Below are 16767 nucleotides of genomic sequence, written 5' to 3' on the forward strand. Positions count from 1 at the left end.
GCCAATTTCACTGATGCACCAATTAATAGCCTCTCAATAGTACGTACAAAGAGAATAATGATATTGTCGGGATTCATTTCCATTTTAGAGCAAGTCTATTAGAAGGTTGTTCCTTTTTACATTTTTTAATTAATGTTGTCTGGATATATTTTAATATATATAAAGAAAAGCTTGAAATGGAAATACAGCCCATCTGCAATGTCATGTTTGCTAATACATCGTAATTAATCACCCATGGAAACAAAAAAGTGTGCAACCTGGCCTAAAAGCACGGTTGCTCAGTGGTTAGCACTGCAATTTGCAACACTTGGGTCATGGATAGAGTTACCGTATTTTTTTGTTTTATAAGACGCATCGGATTATAAGACGCACCGGCACCGAAAGTTTAAAGACAAAGAACAAAAACAAGGGTCCATCTTATAATCCGGTGGTGTCTTACCAGGGCGGGGGGGCACAGCGGGGGTGGAGCAGGGTCACAGGAGGCAGGGGTGGTGCTGGAGAAGGGCGATGCTGTAGGCGGTGGTTCGGTGTCCCAGATGCTCTGCAGGCAGTGTGGGCTTCAAAGTAATGGCACCCAGAATCGGCACATGCGTAGGTAGAGCTATTATCTCAATGACGAGACCAGATCTCATCTGCACACACTCCACCTTCGGCCACCATTTTCCGTAAGTCCACTGCTGAGAGATCTATGGGCCGAAGATCTTGAGCCGAGAGCTCCATCTGTGCACATGCTGACTCCAGGCACCATTACTTGAAAACTTCACCGCCGACAGAACATCTGGGACACCCGCCACATGGCCCTACTCCACAAAGCCAGCACATCGCACATAGCCAGTACAGCCCCGCAGCCAGCACAGCACTCACAGCCAACACAGCACCCATTCTCCACCTCCCGGTAAGCTACGTTTGGATTATAAGACACACCACTCATTTTCCTCCCAAATTTTTGGGAGGAAAAGTGCGTCTTATAATCCGAAAAATGCAGTAAGTGGACCTGTGGACGTTCGGTTTCTGCTGGTCCAGCTGAACTTTTTTAAAGTTCGGTTTGTGACCCAGACTTAACCTGAACTTCAATTGAAGTAACTGATTGCCAGTTCGGGTTTTCTGCCCATGTGCATCCCGCAATACACAGATCACTTCCAGGGGTGGGTGGGTGGGCTGGATTATTTCCATTATTTGTGGGGGTGCACACTTCATCTGATTGCGCTGTTGTTACCTTGTGCAATCCAATCAAACACAGCAAGCGGCTTGCACTGGGCTGAGCGCAGTGCATACCGGAGCACAGCGATGCTCGCACAAGTGGTTTTCATTTGTGAAGCACCAACCATGTCTACTAACCAGCTGTTGCTAGGTCTCAAACCAACTGAAGTGCACCGCGCACAGAACCTGACCACCACCACCACAGCTCATGACTTGGGGCTGAGCTTCAGTACCGAGAACAGCCACTACTCTATGTAATGAGCTGTGGTGCTCTGGCTGCTTACACTGTGTACTTATGGTTGATTTAATTAATATCTCAGCCCTGGAAACACCTTTAGGTCACCTATACACATTAATAATCTACACTGATGAGCAAAAGGGTAACAATGTTTTGCACTTTTGACTTTCAGGCTCTATACAGTATGTCACCATCCACTACAACGTTAAGCCCCCTTCACACATCAGTGTTTCCGGTACGTATGACGTCCGTTTTCATACATACCGGAGACATGGACATACGCAGACCCATTAAAATGAATAAGTCTGCGCACACATCCCTATTTTCTCATGAACGTGTGTCCGTGTGGTGCATATGAGTGTCCGTGTGCTCCATACGGCCACATGTCTCTTTTTCTCCGGCACACTGATATGATCCATGTAACATCAGTGTGACACGTCCTGGAGAAAACATGTGTCTTTGAATTAAAATGATTTTCTATACTCACCTGTCTCCAACTCTCCTGTCTTCAGCACTGGTCTCACTTGGTTCCAGGCCTGCTCATTAAGCTCATGCATATTCACTGCAACGGAGACCCAGAAGCAAGAGCTGCGTCGGAGATAGGTGAGTATAGAAGTTCCCGCTGTCCGTGTGCTATGACAGATAGCACAATAACAGCACACGCTGAACACACACATACATACGTACTCACACCATGGATTCTAAAAAACGTGCGCTTTTATCATGGACGTGTGAAGTGGGCCTTAAGCTTGAGACAACCTTCTTTTTATAGACAATCATCTTGGCTATCTCATACATAAATTTGACTTGCAGCTATTTAGCATATGATTAGTTATGTAGATTCCTGTCATGTCACTACATTGTTACTGTATTGCTTCTAAAAATCTAAATTCTAATTTTTATTACTTTGTTAGGTTTTTGTAAATCTGTCTTTGGCTTTTACCACTGTCTGGATCCTTCTGAACTCTCGATCAGATTCAAGCATGTCTCGAATGAAATCTGATCCCAGGTCTCTTCTACACGTTCCCAGTGTTGGTGTATACTGGTCGGGTCACTTGGGGGATGTATACTGCTTTTTCTTCACCTCTACCCACAAGTGTTGGATTGATTTGCAGTCTGGGGATTGTGGAGACAATCGAGCACCGCTACTCCATTGTCATTGACCCATTTCAACAATCAACAAATGTATGGAATGCTGTGAATATTGTATATTATGATCGGAGATTGATTGTGGTTTGGTAGTGTATGGTTATCCTTGTCTGTGTAGGCTTAACATTTAAGGATATTGTCCATTTACATATTGAAAGTAACATCATTCTAATCCATCGTCCTACGAAGCATTTCAAAATCACTTTGCGTAAACCTAGAACCCCTCAGATACAATGATGCAATATATATATCCTATATAGTTGCCAAAAAAGGCAACACAACATATAATATATCTTTATGTATGGCCAAAAGGTCAACAAATGCTATTCACAAAGATCTCCAGATTTTAGCTTATGCTGATGTCTTCTTCTAATACAAGTGATAAACGTTTGCTACCAAGATTTTCTTCTAGTTGTTGACTTACTTGCACATGACGTCATAGATTGTCTTATCTATGATACAGAATCCTCCGTGACACCGCTGACATTTGTCGACTTCGCATTTTGAGCCTTCGTATCGTATGGGACACACACATTCCACCCGACCATCATCAGAGATTGTGCAAGATTCAGAATTTACACAGTAGTGGTGGCACACGTCTACGGTGAAACATAGAATCAGATAAGGACGTTAAGATGACAAGAAGACAAATGTTATTATTAAGCCCAAAAATCTCCTGTATGTTAACTTGTGTTTCTTTGATTTGCTCTTCAAGTTTTGGGCGTGAAAATTGTGTGATCTCTCCAGATCTTATAGATTATTATTTATTTTGATTTTAGATTTAAATTGATCAGTCAATACTTTTTTTTATAAATTAATGGCTATGTTGGTCTTATCATCCCCATGAAATGGTTCGAGCACTATAAATTTAAGAGAAATGCTCCCCTGGTTTTTGTATATTATGGACTGGCTGGCTCAGTGTTACGTCACCATCGGAGTCCGCTCCAGCGACTTCTATTCTGATCGCCAGGCGATGCCGTGTTCCTGCCGTGGATGGTGCTGGTGATGGGAGAGGAGTCGATGCCAGCGGCACCGGTGGGCGCAGGCTCCGCTCATCCACTGGGGTGGGTTATCTTGGGATCTGCAGTACCACTGGCTGACTATAGGTGGTGTGTGTCTTCTAGCTGAAGTTACCATCATTCAGCTACAGCCAATGGGAAGACACCACACCCTTCTTAATTCCCCTCCTGTCTGCTGACCACTGCCAGATATAGTTCTGATATTCTGGCTCCTGTTCTGCCCTATTCTGTTTTGTGATTCTGGTGTTCTGACTTGTGCTTGTGTTCTGACTACCCTCCTGCCTGCTGTTTTTGTACCTCGCTGCCCGATCCAGATTTGACCTCTGCTACATTTTCTGATTACGTCCTTGCCTACTGATTCTGTCCCTGTTCTGCAATTCCTGGTTTGACCCTGCCTGACTACTACTCTCATCGGACTGCAGCCTTCCACAGGTAGTGATCTCCAGGGCCCTGTGTAATTCCAAATCCCTGTATAGGGGTTAAAGGGTTTCAGGGTTCTGGGGGTCCTGCTTGGTGAGTGGCTTCTCTCTATCCTGTCCATTACAGCCGTCTGAGTCTGTGGATCCAGGCAGGCGTTACACTCAGGCTGGCAATCCCCCTCCGAACTGTGAAATTGGACTAAACCGGTCCCAAAGAGTGCAGGAAAGAGAAAGAGCAGGAGAAAGTGGGTCCCCTGAGGGATGTGAGAGGGAAGGGACGATGTCTGTATTCTGTCCGAGAGCAATAGTTTAGGAAGAGGTACGGTGGCGGCTGCGAGAAAGACTGCGAGCTGTACTGTGAGAGAGCCCTGACCACCATTGAGCGAATACCGAACCGAGACGGCACCCATGTCGATCAGCTGTTTTGGCACCATCCAGAAGATCTCAAATGCTACTAGAACATAGCAGCTGCATCATTACTAAAGATCCACTGCCTATTCATTTGAATAGGTTGTAGATCGGCAATACCTGGCCATGACCACTATAGTTTTGACGTAGCTGCAGTGTTCCAGCAGCATCCGGGATCTTCTGGCCACCGCCAGAAACAGCTGATCGGCATGAGTGCCAGGTGTCACACACTCACTCATGAGGTTTTGATGGCCAATCCTAAGGGTAGGCCATCAATAAAAAAAAGGAGTGTCACAGTCACAGACCTCAGATTAGAATATTGAAATCTAGGCCAGCCCTAGAAACACAAACCCAGGGTTAACCATATAAAAGTCTCGGTCACTAAAAAGAAGTGTTAACATGTTGGGGTTTGCCTATGATGAGTGTGTCCCATATTGGTTTTTCTCCTCCTCCCAAGGAAGCAGAAGATTTCTTAGACTGGAAAGTGAGGTATTTCTGCAATTTTCTCTTTTTATGTTATAAAAGTTTGTGTTTATTTATTTTCCCTTTTTATACCTTATCTTGTCAGCATTGTGTTTTTTATTTTAAAGCTTAAAACTTTAATAAGTTTGATCCCTGTATGCTCTAAAGAATTCATAACCTTACAGAGAGTGATTGTCAGACAGAGTGTATTTTGGGGACTCATCACCCCATGTGTTTGATGACTAGAGACAGCGTGTTGTCTAGCCAGGGTGTGTGGACTGTATGGGTGTGCGATTTATGCTCACATGATAGCCTATAATAGTGGTTGAGTGCTGTATTGAGAGACAGACGATAAATTAAAGGGAACCTGTCGCCAGATTTGGTGACTATAAGCTGTGGCCACCACCAGTGGGCTCTTGTATACAGCATTCTAACATGCTGTATATATGAGCCCAGGCCGCTGTGGAGAACATAAAAATTACTTTATAATATTCACTTAACGGTCGGTGAGGAGCAGACTGGTCAGATGGGTGTCTCCGTTTTCTGGTATCGGCCCTTCCTCTTTCGGCCATCTTTGTCCTCTGTCTTCTGAAGCTAGTGTGGATGACGCGTCCTATGTCATACACACTCACCGGCATTGTGATCCTGCACAGGCGTACTTTAATCTGCCCAGAGCACGGCAGATCAAAGTATTGTAGTGTACCTGCGCAGGACCCCAGTGTAGGCTAGTGTAGATGACGTAGAGCGTGTCATTCACATTAGGTTCAAAGATGGCCGAAAGAGGAGGGGCCAGTACCGGAGAATGGAGAGGCCCATCCAACCTGTCTGCACCGCACCGAACGTTGGGTGAGTATCATAAAGTCATTTTAACGTTCTACACAACGGCCTGGGCTCTTATATCCAGTATGTTAGAATGCTGTATATAAGAGCGCAGTAGTGGTGGCCACAGCTTATAGTCACCAAATCTAGTGACAGGTTCCCTTTAACCCTTACAGGCACACCCACGTCACATCCCATACGTGACACCAACCATTGGCCATACTGATGACCTTAGTGATGGCCTGTAATTGCTAGAGTCTGGTAAACAGAGTCCAGTGGGAATGATGGATGTCAAAAGTGGGCAACCCTGGGAAGATAATTGGTGTCAGGTGGTCCAAGGGCCCATTAAACTGAATGTGAAAAAGTTTGGAATATTTTTAGGAAAGCACATGTAAAAACGAATACAGTGGAACCTCGGTTTATGAGTAACCCGGTGTGCAAATTTACGAGAAAAGCTTGCTGTAAATTTGTAACTTGGTTTACAAGCAATGCTTTGCTGTATGAGCAAATACTCACACGCACACACTTCCGATTCCATACTTTCACCTTGCTCTGACTCGCTCTTGCAGTCCGCACAAACATGCACAAACACGCACACACACACATATTATGCTCACCTACCCTCCATTCCCTCGGCGGCCTCTTCCCTGGTTCTTGTAGTCCGCAGGTATGTGGATCATTGCGACCATTGCAGGTCAGGAGCTTCCCAAAGGCAGCACACTGACCAATCAGAGGCAAGCGGTTTATGCCTTTGACATCAGCGTGCTGGCCAAGCAGAGGTAAGTGGTTAATGCGCATGATGTCTGCTGCTGAAGCGCTGACAGTGGTAGCTCCTGCATCGGTCGCGATGGTTACCGGATACACACACCTGTGGACTACAAGAACCAGGGAAGAGGCTGCCGAGGGAAGGGAGGATAGGTGAACATAATATGTGTGTGTGTGTGTGTGTGTGTGTGTATGTGCGTGTGTGGAATGCCACAATAGGGGACCAAGATGGGACATTGCTACAAGTTGTGGAACGAATTGTCCGCGTTTCAATTATTTCCTATGGGAAATTTTGCTTTGCTAGACGAGTAACTTTGCTTACGAGCACACTCACAGAAAATATTGCTCTCGCAAATCAAGGTTCCACTGTAATCCACTATTGAAAACAGGTTAAAAACAGCTTGATCGATATGTGGAAGCCTTCTCTGATTTCCGGCACCTCTCATGCACTTAGTCGTAGATACCATAAAAATAAACGATATAATTAAAATCTGTATAATTATGCTCTAGCCGAAGACAAAGAGGTCACACCAACCCAAAATCCGACAAAAACCTTTCCCTATTGCCGGTGTCACACGGGACGATCTATAGTGCGATCGCACGAGCAATCGTGCTCGCCCCCGTCGTTTGTGCATCACGGGCAATAAGTTGCCCGTGGCGCACAATGTCGTTAACCCCCGTCACACGTACTTACCTCCCGGACGACCTCGCTGTGGGCGGTGAACATCCTCTTCCTGAAGGAGGAGGGACGTTCGGCGTCACAGCAACGTCACACAGCAGACGCCCAATAGAAGCGGAGGGGCGGAGATGAGCGGGATGTAAACATCCTGCCCACCTACTTCCTTCCGCTGTGCCAGCGGGACGCAGGTAAGCTGTGTTCGTTGTTCCCGGGGTGTCACACGGAGCGGTTTGTGCTGCCATGGGAACGATGAACAACTGAAACACAGAAGGAGGACCAACATTTTGAAAATGAACGACGTGTCAACAAGCAACGATCAGGTGAGTATTTTTGCTCGTTCACAGTCGTTTGGAGGTGTCACACGGTACGATATGTCACACGATGCCGGATGTGCGTCACTAACGTCGTGACCCTGACGACATATCGCCCGATATATCGTACCGTGTAACGCCGGCATAAGACTACGGTACATCTAAACTTTAATACATTAAAAAAGGTTAAATATTTTACATTTCTTTAACTTTACACTTTTTTTTCCATTTTCTTACGCTCTAGGCTTTTTTTCTCTTAAGCGGAGATTTTATCTCTCTTACACCTTCTTACTTTTCTGTTCAATAAAATTTTATTTACTGGATGAATCATGGAGCAATATTTTATGGCCAAGTTTTTACTGCACTAGTAAAAGAATAATAAATTAAAAAGCTGTTACCTCACGCTTCTGGTAATGAAGAAAATGGCATAAAATATTTAGCCCTCTTCAAAAGCTATACTTTAATTCAGTGGTGGGTGGCGGGCCGTGAAGTTATTATGAAGTGATTACTATTTGTGATGGAAGCTATCATTATGAAGAAAATTAGCAGTTTTCCAAAGATTTCACAATTGAATATTAATGCAGAATATACTCAAGTCGAGCATAAAAGCTCCGATTGTTCCGCCCTACGCTGGAAATACAATGAGAAAGGAGTAAAACATATCAAAAGGAAATGGTGGAGCCTTCTCTCCTGGGGAGATTTCTTTATAAGCCAAATCACAGTCTCATGGCTTCTTTGGAAGAGGAACTGGTCGGAACAGAACGAGTAGTTCATAAACCATGAAATTGTCTATCAAATTAGCATTTCACTACATCGGAGAGTGTTGACTGTTTTCTTTTCCTTCCACAGTTGGACTAAGTAAAAAAAAAGCGCAACACCTAGTATACCTCATGTCACGATTCCTATGTGCAGAATCTCCTGCAAAGCCGGGATATGTTGCTTATGGCGCAGAGCGTTTTGCAGGATGAATGCTCTGCGGGTTGATTCACAGCACTGGGTTTCACGCTGGTCCTGGGAGATGCTCATGCAGATGCTTCTTGTTAACTCTGATTGCTCTGCTTCTTTATTGAACATGTTAGCTCATGACACTGCCAGTCGTACTTCCTGGTCACAGTTGTGCTGTTGGCTCCCGTGTTGCTCAGTGTTCAGATCTTGGCCTCTCGACTCTGAACTGTTGTTCACCCGTCTCTGCCTTTCCCCTCCTGTTTCTGTTGTGACTTCCCGGCTTCTGACCTCGGACTTCCTCCTGACCACATTCCCGTCTGCTCCCTGTCCTTTGGTACATACTCTCCTGGAACCCTGACCTTCGGCTTGTATCTTGACCTTGACTCTGTCTGCCTCCATGTACTGTCGTGGCCTCCTGGTTTATGATCTCAGCCTGTCTGACTACCTCTCCATTAACTGCATGCAAGTAATGTCTAGCGCCACCTAGTGACAGTCATCACATCTCACTTTTACATGGGTTACCCACTCACCTAAACGTAAAAAAAAAAGTACCTTGTAATAAAATACTAAGGCTGCATTGCCACATCTGTGTGACATGTCATAGTAATGTCCATTTCTTTCACGGACATCACTTGGACCCAGAGAGTTTCATTGAATCATACAGATATCCTTTTAAAAAACAGATCCATGTCTGAGGTCGATGAGGTTCAGAGCACATCTTATTAATATCAATTTTGAAATTCTGACTTGGCAATTAAAGTCTATGGGGTTCTGTGTAGAGAGGATGAAACACAAAATACTGTTTACGTTAGAGCTTCTTAAAGTTCCATCCATTTTTTGGGTCAGAAAAGAAAAATAAAAATTTGCCGATTTTCATATAAAAAACTTGGAGAATTTTCACCTGTATTTTCCCCTGTGTGTCTTTAGTTTACATCGGTGTGGCATCTGTTTTTATACATTATTAAAAATGGACATGATCAAACACAATTTCCTTGTGTAGTGCTAATCTATTAGTGGCCATCAGGAATCCATATTGGAAGTCTGTCTTTAAGAAACCCCTTAAGATATTAGCCTGCAACAGTTATAGTTCATATCAAATTATTTTTCTGTAGTTTTCCCAGACACCTGGAGTTATAGTTCTACTGAGAATCACTCATGTCCCACATAGTTTTCTTAACAATATTTACTAAGAATGTGCGCGAGTTTATAGTATGGTAAAATATCTGAAACCAGGAGTTTTTTGGCATGTCTCATCCGATGACGCATTTGTCCGGTGTAGATTGACATTTGAAGAGTTGGCCACTCAGAAGAGGAATACTATATTGGACAAATGGAACCTATTAGAGTTTGTGTAACATTTGGGATATGGTGGGCTATAGACTTGAGACTCTCCGGGGGAAAGCCGAACTCTTTCTTTTGAGATCTAGCAGATGTGCTGACAATTTGTTCCCGGTTTTCCTCCTGATGAGATAATCTGGAAGTCCCCCGATCATGGAGTGATGCTACAAAATCCGGTGATGTATTGATGCCTGCTCAATGATTATATTAAATGCTTAACCACATGTATTATATTATTAGTCTAGCTAAATAAACTTTGACACTTGTTTTACCTTAAAAACTGTTTTCAGTTGTGCCTAACTTGTATGTTATTGAGCAAGTTGCAATAACATCTCTCAATAGGTAAGACACCTTGGTTAAGAGTTACAATGTTCTGAGTGGGATCCATTTTTTTAATTTTTTTTTAACGACTTGCAGTTGAACCGAAAATACGATTGTCTGCGCGAAGCCTTATTTTGCTAAAAAGGTAAGCATTTATTGAAAACATTTCAAAAATTGGAAAACTCTCTTAATATCGAAGCCAAATGATGAAGTCTGCCACCGTACCTCCATTTTTATAGGAAATCTGTTCTAAGCATGTTAGAAAATTCTCATTGTTTGAATGGTTTCTTTTGAAAACAGCTTTGAATGCGCTTTTTATGAAGCATTTACCATACAAGCTATAATTGCGTCTAAAGAGTTTTTGTTAAACACGGCAAAAAAGAAATTACAACCAAACAACATGCATTAATCCACATCTAGTAAAGTATGGCTCTACAGTACTGAGCCGTATCGAATTCATGCACCGCCATTAAGAGTCTGACGGACTACAATTTTACTATTAAAGTAAAATACCGCAAAACATAAGGTAATATACCTTCAAACGGGCCAAATTTGCTAAATCTCACATTTTTCTTAGTTTTTTTTCTTTTTAAAAAAAGTAAAAACCTATATAAATTTGGTAATGAATCGAAAATATCTAGAAACTAAAACTACAAAGCCGAAAATACCAAGTAAATCAAGCACATATAAAATAGACTTTAAAAAAGCACAAATAGTATAAAGAATTGAGTTCAAACCAAAAAGAGTACAAAACAAGAAAATCTAGATATAAAAAAAAACACAAGTGAAAATGTAATGATTAATAGGCACCTATATAAAGAAAAATGATGAAAGATAACGGAAGATATGGTAAAATATTCAAATATTTATTGTATACCTTAAAATAATTAAATGAAAATAGTTTAACATTGCACAAAGAACAGGTAAATAACAAAAGTAAATCTGGATAAGGGCATAGTGGTGAAAATGACATCATATATATAAATAAGTGTATAATAACTTTCTATAAAAATGTAATAATTAAAATCCGTAAGTATAATATAACTAATAAACAAATACAATAATGGGTAAAGTGCAATTGTAAAAACATACTACATACCATGTACATTAACGACTTACACCAACTGAAGGCCCACAGATCCCGACGCACATTTCGCACAGAGCTTTTTCTTGACCCCTGTGAAAAAACTCTGTGCAAAATGTGTGTCAGGATCTGTGAGCCTTCATTTGGCATAAGTTGTGATTGACATATGTAATATGTCTTTAGAATTATACATTACTTTTTGAATTTGGTTATTAGTTATACTTATGTGACTGATTATTCAATTTATGTAAAGTATTATTACACCCTTATTTATATCATATATATATATATATATATATATATATATATATATATATACTGCATATATGACATAACTTTCTCCACTATCCCCTTTTCTAGATGTACTTCTCTTATTATTATTTGGCTTTCATCATTTTCTTCGAGTCATTTAGTTTATTAAGGTGAAAGTCTCTTTCTTATTTTGGGTTAAAATTTTATTTCTCTTTGTAGTATAGGTGCCTATATATCAAAATGATATAGAGCTGCAGTGTCAGGGGCTTTAGATCTACTAAAGCTAGTCAGCCTCATTTAAATATCAATGCAAGCACTGATTTCTCAGGAATGGACTGGCTATGTAAAGGTATTGCTGGACTTGTCTATGAAATAGCTACATGTAGACATATAGTTTTGGGGTAGAATCTGTCATGGCTATCTCCCTGCATTATGAGACTAGTCACAGACTAGTGACAGATTCAGGGCAAGAGAGCCATTTCCATGCAAGGCTCTCAATATTAATTTCTTTTCTTTTGGTGTGTAATGGGTTAATATCAGTTTCTCGTTGACAGCAGCATACTCATTACCTCAGGTGTTCCGGATTGGGACCTCTCCCAGTCCCTATATATAACTTCTTCTCCCTGTTGAGGGGGATGGTTATATTGAATCCTTAGTTTGAGACTTGGCCTAGAGGTGGAAGAAGCTGTTGGAACCATTTCTGTCTGTTGTGGTGTAGGCTGCAGTCCTGGTGCCTGACTATAGCCAAGAAGTTGGAGTTTAAGCTTTGTTGATTAACCTGTTTTTCTTCCTAACCTTGTGTGTTGATTTAGTGCAGCAGTGGGACTAGTGATCCTTACCTGTCCACTCACTAGCCAGGACTATTGTAGGTTCTCTCAGGGCTTCAGGTTCCTACTCTGCAACAGTTGAGGATCCTGTATAGGGACCGGCTAGGAGTCCATGGTACAGTTGCAGGTAAGTAGAGGAGGAGGTGTCCACCTTCCCTCTCACTAGCACTAGAGATCTCCATTGTTAAAGTGCCCCGGGTGTACCCCTTGTTTGTCATCGTAAAACCCCTGTGTGTTGTACGTTTTGCTTCACGCCGGACCTTCCCCAAGTCCATGCATGACAGAATCCTAAGAGAATCCTAAGGCTAAAGCTTAATTTGAGGAGATGGTGTCCAGATTAAACCTAAAATGCTCCATTGCTGAAGTTTCAGTCTTAGTTATATGTATTCTTATGGAAACTTACGGAATTGACATCTGTCCCCGGTATATTCCGAAAGGCAGCGACATAGTGGTTGATTGCCAGGTGATACACTGCACGTGCCTCCATTTTGACATATGTTGTCGCAGACTTTTTTACCGCAGTTAGGACCGGTGTAACCCAGTGCGCAGTTGCAGGTTGGTTTTCCTATTAAAGAATAAATTACATCATTAATATACAATACAATCATAAAGAACCTTTCAAAATTAACCAACATATTCCACTGAGATCCATCCGTAACTCCCTACAATAAGGTTATTACCATAGCCCATTTATTCCAATGACTTCACAATGTATGCGCTTCATCTACCCAGACCTCACGTTGTGATATTCTTCTATATAGTAAAATATATAAGTATTGTGACCTTTCTGAAATGATATTACCACTAGAGAAAATGTTCTTCGTCTAAATGCAGATGATAGATTCGCATATTTGATTATCTGGGTCAGTGGAAAATCAACTATCTGCAAAAAAAATATAATGGACCCAATTTTTTTTTAGAACAATACAAGCCAATTTTATACTGTGAGAACTTAAAGCTGTAATATAGCGGTGCTTGAAAATTTGGGATTTCAGAACTTTCCATATTTCTGCATAAATTTGACCTAAAACTACAAAAGATTCTCAAACAACTGCCAAAAATAGATAAAGAGAGCCAAAATCAAACGCATTTGTCAAAATATTAGTTTGTCCTTTTGTAAAAAAGAGGAAAATAATCCAATATCACATGTTTTTGAATAAGAAAAGTATGTGAACCTTTAGAGATAGAAGATAATTTTGAGGTGAAATTAAAGCCTGGTGTTTTAAATCAATAGTATGACAAAGGCTGAAAAGGGTCGAAAAACTATCTCTAAAGAGTTTAAACTTCACCAACCAACAGTCAGACAAACCGAGGAAGGAAACTAAAGATCAGTCTTAAACTCCAGAAGAGTGGTCCACCAACAAGTTGTCATGGGGTATGTACAGATGGAACAGCAGCTCCTAGGCTGACCCTAAGGCTGGGGCCCCTGCGCTATCCTTTATCTTGAAGGTAGACTTGATGGTAGCCAGGTCTGATCCCCCAACATGACCCTGTCTCCTATCCAAGCTCCGATACTACTCTCCCCAACTCTACAAAATGGGCCGGAAACCCAGCAACCAAAACCCCACAAATAGGCATAGACAAGGGTAAACAATAACTTGCACACACTCCACTTAAACACAAAGGGGGGAAAAGTATGCAAACTGGGGAGTAAAGCTAAAGAGGTAGGGAATTAATGCACAACTGGATTACTCGCACACCACACAAAACTGCAACTTGTAGATCACGATATAACAGGAAAACCACAGGAACCAAGGAAGCAAAGCTATATCTAGCACTCAGCCCCAGAATCCAGAGCCTTATAAAGGGTGAAGGCAGCTGGTGATCCACAGCCTGAGCTTCCAGCAGATGATCCCAAGCCAGTAGGAATTAACTCCTGCTGTACTTGAGAGCAGTAAAGCCAGAACCAGCCGAAACCCATGGCAAGCTGTGCAGTGTATGACCAAGGGGCATACACTGCGAGTGGAAAAAAAGTGATTTCAGCAGCTAAATAGGAAAGGGTTCTTCTCTGCAGTGTGAACAGAGTCTGATGCCGCCATGACACCCAACCAGTGAAACGCTGAACACTGCACAACACAAGTAGCACACAAGTGCATGACATAAAATGAACAGCGAGGTCACAAAGGAACCCAAGGTAATCACTAAGCAACTAAAGGCTTCTCTTTAGTGCTAAAAGTACTGAGGCATACTTACACTGTTGTGAGCGGTGAATGTAACTGCACTAAAAAGACTTCTTTGACTAAAAGCTGTTGGATCCTAGAAGAAGATGAAGTTTACTCCTCCTGTGCGCCACCGTGCTTTCAGTATGGTAGCTGGGTACCTTCCTAATGCTACTTATCTGCAGATTAACCATATATCTGCAGTTTAATAACATTATTCAACGTGACAGGTTCCCTTTAAAGGGCTTGTCCATGATCATTTTATTTTTAAACTATGGTCTTAAGAACTAACAGGCAGGTAATTACTAACTACCTGCCTGTTATACCGGGCATCGGTTCATCGTGATCCTGCTGCTTCCTGTCAATGAACAGCTCTTCCAGGCTGCTCTGTTGATAGGGCATGACTTCCGAAATAAAGTTGAGTGACAGTCAGCTCCACGTAATTTTGTCAGCGGAGAGACAGCTGTCAATCAACATGATATCAGTAGTCGTGACCCATCAAAAGAGCAGAGTGGAAGAGAAACTGCTGTTCTGTCTATGTGACATCAATGGATGCAACAGAGGCGCCGGCAAGAGAGGTCTGTGATGGCAGAGATCTGGGAAGAACAAGCAGGTAGTTAGCAATTTATTTTTATATAGCTTCAACATATTCTGCAGTGCATTACATACACAAGCAACACTGTCCCCATTGGAGCTCACAATCTAAATTCCCTGTCTGTATGTCTTTGTAGGATGCCTAAGTATCCAGAGGACACCAATGCAAACATGGGGAGAACATACAAACTCCTTGCAGATGTTGTCCTTGGTAGGATTTGATCCCAGGACCCCAGCGCTGCAAGACTGCAGTGCTAACCACTGAGCCACCACAAGACTGTAGTGCTAACCACTGAGCCACTGTACCACCTGCATTAATGTTGAGAACAAACACTAAACAACAATTTTTGTGCATAGCAGATTTGCCAGGAGGTCATTGCTCTCCAAATAGAATATTGCTGCCTATCTGCAGTTTGCTAAGCATCACCTGGACTAGTGGGCCCCGCATCCAATCAGCTCCGGCTTCTCTCTCCCCACCTTTGGACAAACAAGTTAGTCAACAGGAAGTGAGCGCTGCAATTACTACTCATTTTTTGTTGATTGCTCATGTGTCCAAAGGCGGGGAGAGAAACACCGGCACTGATTGGATGCATGGCTAACATGGTCACAACATCATGTGAACCTTGGTAGCACGAGCCCTGGCACCGCTGCAACCACTCTGGCCATGGAGGTGAGTATAAACTATTTTATTTTACCTGGGGGAAATGTGGAATCAGAAGGGGTTGTCCTAGTAGGGTTTGTCCTACTTGGGCCCCTGTACAGAGAAGTCATTGACAGATCCTGCTGGTGATTCACCTGCTCCAGATCAACATCAACAGAGCAACTCTTTTTCTTCTGGGCTCCTCTGTCGATGGAGTGTGACCGGTGGTGTCATTCTGATTCACAGCTGGCACCCCACAGTTAAGCAGCGGAGAGTCGGCTGTCAATCAGCATGACGCTGGCAGTCATACCCCATCAACAGAGATTAGCGGAAAAAGAACTGCCCCTCTGTTGACATCAGCAGAAGCCATTGAATTGCTGGTAGGAGTGGTCTATGACTGCTCTGTGCCGGCAGGGAACGGTACCGGGCACAACAGGCAGATGGTTAGTAACTACCTGCCTGCTAGTTCTTAGGTACATTGTTAAAAAAAAAAATAATAGTACCATATATCCTCTATAAAAAGTGGGCAAGTCAAGTGTTATGGGCGAGGCCTAAATGGGCCAAGCCACACATTTCCTATTTTGTTACTACATGGGGTATAACTTTGTAAATATTTTGCTTTCTTTCCTCAATTACGATTTTGAGTGACATGATGTTCTAATGCTAAAAGTTAAAAATTCTACTACATTCTTCAAAACAGTGCATTATGGGGATTTCAAAGATGTCCGTTATGGGTCTGAACCACATATATGATGTTTGTTTTTTTTATAGTCAATAGAACTCATGACAATACGTAACTTTTTAATACATCTTATTAGGGAAATCCGGTTCTTTCCCGTTATTTACTGATCAATTGTTCTCCAAATGATCAATTTACAGATTGTTTCTTCAGTGAATACAGATTTTTACATTACTTAGATAGGAGAAGACAGTTGGTGCTTATAAAACTCTGTGAACAAGGCAGGGGAGGAGCAAGAGGCAGAGGCAAATATTCTGCTGCAAGTTCTCCTGAAATGACAGTTACACTTTAAATCACTATCAAGCTAGTAATACAAAAAGTTTCCTTTGGAGATAAAAACTGTGATATTGGGAATTACCCTTTATAATTTTTTTGGTTAATTGTAATATTTGTTCCAGC

At 42.2% G+C, this 16767-nt stretch overlaps 1 protein-coding gene across 5 annotated transcripts in view; it reads right to left on the bottom strand.

Annotated features, from left to right (window-relative positions):
* LRP1B (LDL receptor related protein 1B) overlaps positions 1 to 16767 on the bottom strand; it is a 2012817-nt gene that overhangs the window by 47108 nt on the left and 1948942 nt on the right. For all 5 annotated transcript variants that reach the window (XM_075317168.1, XM_075317164.1, XM_075317167.1 and 2 more), the window contains exons 84-85: positions 12640 to 12801; positions 3012 to 3186 (exon numbers count right to left, since the gene is read on the bottom strand). In XM_075317168.1, the coding sequence (XP_075173283.1) occupies positions 3012 to 3186; positions 12640 to 12801 (337 nt within the window). The remainder of the gene's footprint in view (positions 1 to 3011; positions 3187 to 12639; positions 12802 to 16767) is intronic.

This window comes from Anomaloglossus baeobatrachus, chromosome 7, assembly GCF_048569485.1.
Source record: "Anomaloglossus baeobatrachus isolate aAnoBae1 chromosome 7, aAnoBae1.hap1, whole genome shotgun sequence".
NCBI classification, from domain to species: Eukaryota; Metazoa; Chordata; class Amphibia; order Anura; family Aromobatidae; genus Anomaloglossus; species Anomaloglossus baeobatrachus.